This window comes from Oryzias melastigma, linkage group LG6 (assembly GCF_002922805.2).
Source record: "Oryzias melastigma strain HK-1 linkage group LG6, ASM292280v2, whole genome shotgun sequence".
Lineage (NCBI taxonomy): Eukaryota > Metazoa > Chordata > Actinopteri > Beloniformes > Adrianichthyidae > Oryzias > Oryzias melastigma.
The window spans coordinates 25,768,152-25,776,425 of NC_050517.1; the positions used below are offsets into that span (position 1 = coordinate 25,768,152).

Here is an 8,274-nt window from a genome sequence, read left to right on the forward strand (position 1 = left end):
CACCTGGGTCCCATGGCGTGGATCATCCCGGTCTTCGTGGGCCTGTCCTGCTTTGGGTCGGTGAACGGCTCCCTCTTCACCTCCTCCAGGTAACCCTTCCGTTTCTGTGGACTCCCGCTCCGGCGAGGCGGACGGACTCCTGTGAGCTCACCCCCGTCTTCTCCGCCCTCAGGTTGTTCTTTGTGGGCGCCCGGGAGGGTCACCTGCCCAACCTGCTGTCGATGATCCACCCCACACTGCTGACCCCGCTCCCCTCCCTCATTTTCACCGTGGGTACCCCCCCCAATCCTAAACTCACCTGTGGGAGGGTGTTTCTGTTTATTTACCATTCTCTTCTGTCTTCCCTCCAGTGTCTGATGACGCTGCTCTACGCCTTCTCCAACGACATTTTCTCCGTCATCAACTTCTTCAGCTTCTTCAACTGGCTCTGCATCGCCTTGGCCATCATCGGCATGATGTGGCTGCGGTACAAGAAGCCCGAGCTGGAGCGGCCAATCAAAGTGAGTCCACCTTATTTCGATGATGGTGGGGGAACGTTTCGCTCTGGTCCTTCGCCGGTCCGCATCCCCACTGACTCTCGGCATCGTTTGCTTTGGCAGCAGGAAGTGTTTTCTTTGTTTCAGCCGTCGACAAAGAGCCATTCATTCATCAGCGCTTCAACAAAGACTTTCCTTTTCATCGCTTCCGCTTCCTTCCTGATTGTTTGACACTTCCATCTGCATTTTGATCAGACAAATTTTAAAATAACCAATCCAAATTGGATACATTTTTAAAAAAAAGAAGTCCCTATGTATTTTTATTGACCTCCTGTGATATAAGGATGCTCTCAAGTTGCACTGCAGGTCGAGATCCTCCTGCTGCCACTAAACGAAAGATTTATCCAGGAAGAGAAGATGGGAGTTGAATTCTCACCTGAATCCACATCATTCTGCAGCCTAATATAAAAAGACTTATAAATGCTGTCATATATGATTAGAGTTTGGAATAACTTCGTTAGTAACACTTAGCAGGCTGTTAACGAGATAAGAGGTTCTGATTGGCTTAGAGCAGTATCAGTAACCAATCAGGGCCACACAAACCCACATACGTCCCACTACTTTAAACTCATTAAAGTTAAAGGCAGAATCCTGCATGAAGAGTGTAGATCACAGGTCTGCAACCTTTCATAATAAAAGAGCCATTTGCACTGGTCTTTTTCTGACCAAAACCCAGCAGGAGCTGTAAAATCTCTCTTCATTTTTAGAAAGATTTACATTATTTAAGTTTTTATCACCATTAAGATATTTATGTACAATGTGTAGCTTTTAAATATTTAAAATAGTTGAATTATAACAGGTTTATATTTGGTTTAAATGCTTCAGAGGACATCCAAGTTCCTTTCAAAATAAAATCTCCCCTGTGTCTTGCTGTTGCAACTCATTTATTTGAATTAAAAATGCAAAAAAAACAAAACAAAGTAAAATATAGAATTTTTATCCTACAGAACAGCAGGTTAAACCTTTTATTATTTTGATTACATGTCTAAACATAAATGACAACATTTTAATAAATGAAATAATCAAAAACTTCAAACCAATTGTTTATTCAAATTATTAGCATTTTTCTTCAAAGGCAAAGATCTATAACGGAGGGATAAAAGAGCTGCAGACGCCTGATGTGGATTATTTCCAGGGTCAAAAGTTTTGTCCAGAAAATCAGTGCAGATGTTTACCACACAATTGATTTAATCTGGATTACAGATTAACTAAACACAGTTTAAGTACAAGTTATGAACAAAATACGTATTAAATAAATATAATTATATGTCTATATCAGTCATTTTTATTGATTTATGGAAACGGATCAGAAATTTTAACAGACATGAACTTTTTCCACAATAACACAAATTGTTACTTTTCCTAGTAACTAGTTACTTTCACTAATTCAGTTACTTTTTTGGATCAAGAAGTGAGTAACTAATTACTTTTTCAAAGTAGCATTCCTCACATGAAATATGAACCAATATAGATCCACTACAGGGGGGTCCAAATTCAGGCCTCGAGGGCCGGTGTCCCACATGTTCACCTGACATTGAAGCTCCTTAATTGCTAAATACACACCTGATCCAGGTAATCAACCGCAGATAAGCCAGGGTTTCCACTACATAGATCCATATTTGAAGTATTCCTCCTCCATGCTGTTCGGGTTGCAGGAAAACCTTCAGGCTGTTGGAAGTTCAGGCTTTGGTTTTTGTTTAGAGTGAAGTTCTCTAAATTGATGGAATCGTGGTTTTTTTTTTGGAGAAAGTCTCTCCGTGGGACTGTGGTGGGTGTTGCCGCTCCAGGTCAGAAGGGCTGCCGGAGAACCCTGCTGACCTCCACCTCTCCTCCTCCTCCTCCATCAGCTTTGTGACCGTCACATTCCTGCTGCTCACCAGACTCTCAGCCGAGCTGCAGATTTGTAGATTCATTCGTCGATGGCGACACAGAGCTGATTAATGAGGATGTTGTTTACGTTCGGTCTACATGAGCAAAGCTTCTACTGTCCAAAACCCTGGAGACGGAACTCCAAAACCGAGAACTCTTGTTCCTCTGCCAAGAAGCAGGTTCCACAGAGGATGCTCGATGATTTCAGACTGTTCCCCCATGAAATGAAGCTGCAGATTCTGACTCACCTCAAACGTCTGTTCTCCCCTCTGATGGCAGGTCAACCTCCTGCTGCCGATCAGCTTCGTGCTGGCCTGCCTCTTCCTCATCATCGTGTCTTTCTGGAAGACTCCGATCGAGTGCGCCATCGGGTTCGGCATCATCGCCACCGGGGTGCCCGTGTACTTCATTGGTGTTTGGTGGCAAAACAAACCCAAGTGGATGCTGAATGGAATCTGTGAGTACAACAGGTCTTTGCTCAAAAATAAAATAATTATTTTGTTTAATGCGATGATTTACCATTATGACCAAAAACATTCATCAGTGCAGCATTTTTCATTATATCTCATTCAAATTGATCTATTTTTCATATTTAGTCACAAGAATAAATTGTTCCAACAAAGAAATCTGTAACCTTAACGCATACTATTTTATTCTAAAAGATCATTTTTTACCACATTTATTGTTGATTTTGTTTGTGTTGTATAGAAGGCCTGTTAAGCCAATATTGAAAGGGCTGCAACAATGTATAAGTATGGATTTATTAATGTAGTTAAAAATTATTCTTATATTAATTAATTTATTTTTTTTGCTAGTTTCATTGTTTATAGTGTTTTATTTTGCAGGAGTACTGAAACTATAGATTTTTTTTGTTAATTTTGGAAATATGATTTTTTTTTTTAACAAAAAAGCTTAACATGACATTATCATTTTTATTTTCATTTAAAACCCTTACAGATATAAAAATGAATAAAAAATAGGATTACACGTTTTTTTTGAAAAATATTTCTAAATATGTTGAATCAATGATGCTATCATCAGATCAGTTCATCCATCCATACATCTTTTCTCACCTTTAATCTATTTGTCTTATTCATTTTATTTTAAATGTTCCTCTTGGCACTACCATATGTGTTTACCGGGCTGGGGACAGACACTAGCAGTTTTTGTCATTTTTATTTCTTTAGTTAAATGGGGATTTTTGTGGGTCATCACATTTTCCAAAACCTATATTCCAGCCTTGTTACGAGGGAGCGTGTCTGCCTCTGCAATGGACAGGTGAATCGTCCTGCCTGCACCTGACTTTTACTCTGAAGGAGCTCCAGTGATCCTAAGCAAGAGTAGACGATGTTGCATCAGTTTTAGTAACCCCTGTGTGGGTGTGTGTGTGTTTGTTTTCAGTCTCAAGCACAGCCTGGTTTCAGAAGGTGATGGAAGTTGTGCCTCAGGAGTCCTAAAAGCCCCTCCTCTTTACCTTCAGCCAGTGGCCAATCAGAAGGCACCGAAATTGTCTCTGAAAACTCAACGGGTGAAGTTTGACCTCTGCTGACTGTCCTTTCCTTTCACACACACACACACACACACACACACAAACACACACAGCCTGTCTGCAGACCGATGAAGACTTGATCAAAGCGTCTCGACTTTCTTCGTCTTTTTCCTCTTTCGCGTCTCGACTCCTCAAGCATCAGTCCGATCAGTAGTTTGTTTTTTTTGTTTTTTTTTTTCTGTCACAATGTTTTCTTTTTGTTCATGAAACGTTTTACTCTGAAAGGCGGGAAATGACAGAGGATTTTATTTTGTAGCTTCCCGTTGCAGAATTTGCATTTTGTTTCCAGAGTTTCACTGTTGTTACTTGTGAAGTGGATCTTCCCACTGAAGCCTTTTCCTGTGAACGTATGTGCAGCCTACTGACCAATCTCACACCATTGAAGTGTTTCGCTGATGTGCAGCCGTCGATCACTCCTGTGATGACTGTAGGATCAATAATTGAGCTTCATCCTTCGAGTGTGAGGCGAATTTTTGTCATTTCATGCAAAAATCAGTTCAAACGGGGTTGGGATTGGACCCAAAGTCACCGTTCATGGAACCTCCAGCACTCCCATTCTCAAATAACTCGCCGCACTTCTTCAGTGCTAACATGAAATGTGCGTTTGCAGGAGGTGAGGAAGAGGAGGCACAAACTGAGGGAACAAGGAGAGAGGCCCCACTCTCAAATCACAGTATTATCTAGCTCGTGTTCCCACACGGTGACCGTTACATTAAAAAAAACAAAACAAAAAAAATTGTAATGTAAAATGTTAAGTTGACGACCCTCCTTAAAGGACCAAAAGTTTCGTTGCCGTGGAAACGGGCAGAAAAGGTTTAAGTTTGTTTTAGAAGTAGCACCTTTTCTAACACTCCAGCCATTAAAAGAGCCGACGGGCACTAACCAGAAAACTGTAGAGTTTATTTATTTATATTAGTTAACTTTTACGTTTGTCATTAGTTGCTCTAATTTTGTTTACAGGGTATTTTGTAAAAAGTGCTTTACAATAAAATTTGAGTTTTTTTCCACTTTTGTGTTTTTCTTCTGTTTTTGCTTCATTTGTTCATTTTTCTTTATTTTAGTTTTCACTCACATTTCTCTTGTTAGTAACTTAAACTTCATTAAATCATCTTCAGAACTGTAGTTTCATTTAACAGATTAACATTTCACAGTTTAATGTTTTATTTTGAAAGGACAGTAGGATTCTTTACCCACAAAACTTTTGGGAATATTTTTTTGTTGCTTTTTTAAAGTAAAAGTTTGTTTCTAGATTCAAATGAATGTGTCAAACAAACCCCTTACTATAAAATATCACATTTGTGATAAAATAGCACATTTGTTCAGGTTTATTTTAATTTAAATTAACAAAAACGATAAAAGAGCAGGATTTAATTTTAATTGGCAGTTTTGACTTTTCTACAGTTCACTGTAGAGGCATAGTTTTTCGATTTACAGGGGAGTAGATACAGCAAAGCTTTTTTTTGTCCTCCCCCTTTCTTTTTTTTTTTTTTTTTTTTGACTTAATGAGGTGGGTGGAGTATTCTGGTCCATGTGCCCGTCCCACTCAGTCTTCATTTTCTCCATGCAGATTCCAATGGGAGACTTCAGAGATTGGCAGTTTGGACCTCCATTTTCCCACACTAAATAAAGCCTATTTTACAAAAAAAAAGTGTGCATTAACAGCCACAACGCATTTCATTTTTTTTGTTCATTTTAAAAACGCACATTCACAACCGGTTTCATTGGAGTAATTTTATTTAAAAAAAAAAAATCAAATTTGATTAAATTCATTCCAATCTATTAAACTTTTGCTTTTTTAAATAAGAAATTTAGAAACCTTAAAGTTTAAATCTGTTTCCCAAACTGAAGTGCGAAGAATCTAAAAGTCTTATAACTTCCTGTCTGCATGAATACATTCAAGGAAATAATGCATTTTGAATGTGACCGTCCTGCAAAACAGCCTCACTGGCATTCTGCTTTAGGCCAAGTGTAGATGAGTGACGAAAACCAACTAAATTAAGCAGAAATAACTTTAAAAGTGTATTTAAATTTCAGAAATACATACAGATGTTGTGTTAGAATCTGACTTTCATTTTACACATAAATAAAATGACTTAAAATCCAGTTTCATATGCGAGAGCTATTACTGATTATTATTTTGTCACTGCTTAGATCAACAGATTTCTGCCACATCCCAGACCCACTTTAGTCCCATTTCTAAACTTATGAACAAATAGATTAAAGCTATTAAATCCATGTTTAAATCCTCTGAAAAGTGCTCAAAGCCCCAAACAAGCTGCTGCTGTGAACAGAAATGGAGCCCTGTGTGTTACATTTCAATAAAAACTGCATAAAACATTTGAAAAAAATAATTTTTCATGCTTTTTTATTTAACATGAACTAAAAAAACAGTTGAGTTCTGATCATATCATTAGTCAGGTTTATCTAAGTAGAAGATCTGGTTAAAAAAACATCTTTATCTTTTGTAGAAAGCAGGATAAAGTTTTAAACACTGATTTTTTTTTTCTTTTTTATATCCTTTTTATTTTAAACAGTCTATTAGTGAGCGTTTACAGCAGCATTGCCCTACATCCTGCCTGTTTTCCAGCTCTCCCTGCACTTCTTGCTGCTGGTTACCTGGATCAGGTGTGTTCCATCACCTGATCAGTAGACACAGAGAACCGTAAACCAGACAGGGTGGTGGATCTGGAGGATCAGGATTTATGTTAATCTAATGTGTTATTCTGCCTTATCTTCCCATATATGCTGCGTTCAAGTGTGGCGCCTCCAGACAATTTTATCCTCATTTTTATAAGGTTTGGCTGAAATAAAATGATTTAACTGATATTTTTCTGTGTTACATTGTGAAAAGTAAATCTCTTTTCTTTCTTTTAGGGAAATGTGAAAGTTTTTACAAAAATTGCTGCTCCAAACTGTTTTCATGATGTTTGGTTGTTAACGTCCTTCTCTGCATGTCTATTGAATTGATTTTAAGGATGTGAAGAAGTTTATTTTTGGATACAAGCGCCAAAAATCTCAAGAATGTTCTTCAAATCCTGCATCCAACTAAAAAGCATCTGTTTTCTTACTTGTTTCTCAAAAAAAAAAACACACATAAGAACTGATGTCAATCCATGTTACATCCGTTTGGTCTAACGGCCTCGAACCGGCCGCTCACTGACCGTGCTGCCTTCTTCCCTCAAAATATTTGTATGATTTTGTATTTCTTCATCTGTTTAAGAAAATAAAATAAAACCAAACCATGTAAAACATGTTTCTCTTGACTGAAGAAAAGCAAAATAAGGAACATGTTGCTGAAACGGAGAAAACAATACTCGCAGGCAGCAATGGTTGGTCACGTGAATCAGCAGCAGACTGAACAGAGTTCATAGAGTCACCGTAATCCTGTCCGGCATTTAGAGCCGTCGACTGATCCAAGGTCAGTTTACAGTCTCATGGTGAAGCTTAGGAAGCTGAACGGCACAAATATGTCACCAAAAAACAAAAGACCTGGCCTGAGAAACACTGTTTTCATCAGGATAATTCTATCAAAACTACGGATAAATTCTACTTTTTTGCAAAAAAAACAATTCAATTAGGCTGATTCTGTGTGGATGTTTAATATTATTTTTAAATGAATCCAAAAATGGACCCAAAATAATCCTGATCTGTGTAAACATTTTGAGAAAACATTTTAATTCTAATTTTCACTGATAAGAAGCTATCCGTTCAGGTCTCTATCAGCTTTTGTCTTTGCCTTCTAGCAGCTGTGTTTTATTTCTGTTTTCAACTTCACTTTTTTTCATAGTTTTATTCACAACGGCTGCTAAAAAGTTTGACAAAGGCTCATCTGGACTTAGTTTTTAACTTGTTTTTTAAGCCAAATGGCTTAAAAAACTGAACTTAAAGACACGCTCCAATGAAAATTCTATTTTTTGTGTGTATAACATGTTCCTCCGAGAATGGATGATGTATAAAAGGGAAATTAGGCTTAAAATTCAGTATTTCTTGATTGAAATCGTTCTGAATCAGGGACAGGCAAAAAAAAAAAAAGTACATTTGTGACATAATTACTTAATTTGTGTTGTAAAATGCAATACATGTAAACAGTCGGTTATAAGCAGCATGACAATAATAAGGTTCAGGAGATGCAAGGTGCATTAGTCAACAGTAATAAAATTAAAAACATTGGAATCTTTTTCTCTGTTAGAAATAAAGTAACAATAAAAAAGTTCAGACCATCTTAGTTCAGTTTGGAGAGTTTTCGAAGCAATCTGTAGAAAAAGTGAAGGCTTGTTTCCCAAATTCAGTCTAACGTGGACCTGACTAAATTATTTCATT

General features: G+C 37.6%; 1 protein-coding gene across 1 annotated transcript in view; it reads left to right on the plus strand.

Annotated features, from left to right (window-relative positions):
• slc7a5 (solute carrier family 7 member 5) overlaps positions 1-7,203 on the plus strand; it is a 23,024-nt gene extending 15,821 nt beyond the window's left edge. Inside the window, exons 7-10 of the mRNA XM_036212489.1 lie at positions 169-269; positions 351-500; positions 2,685-2,862; positions 3,807-7,203. Coding sequence (XP_036068382.1) covers positions 169-269; positions 351-500; positions 2,685-2,862; positions 3,807-3,862 — 485 coding nt within the window. The 3' untranslated portion in view covers positions 3,863-7,203. The remainder of the gene's footprint in view (positions 1-168; positions 270-350; positions 501-2,684; positions 2,863-3,806) is intronic.
• The last annotated feature ends 1,071 nt before the right edge of the window (positions 7,204-8,274 follow it).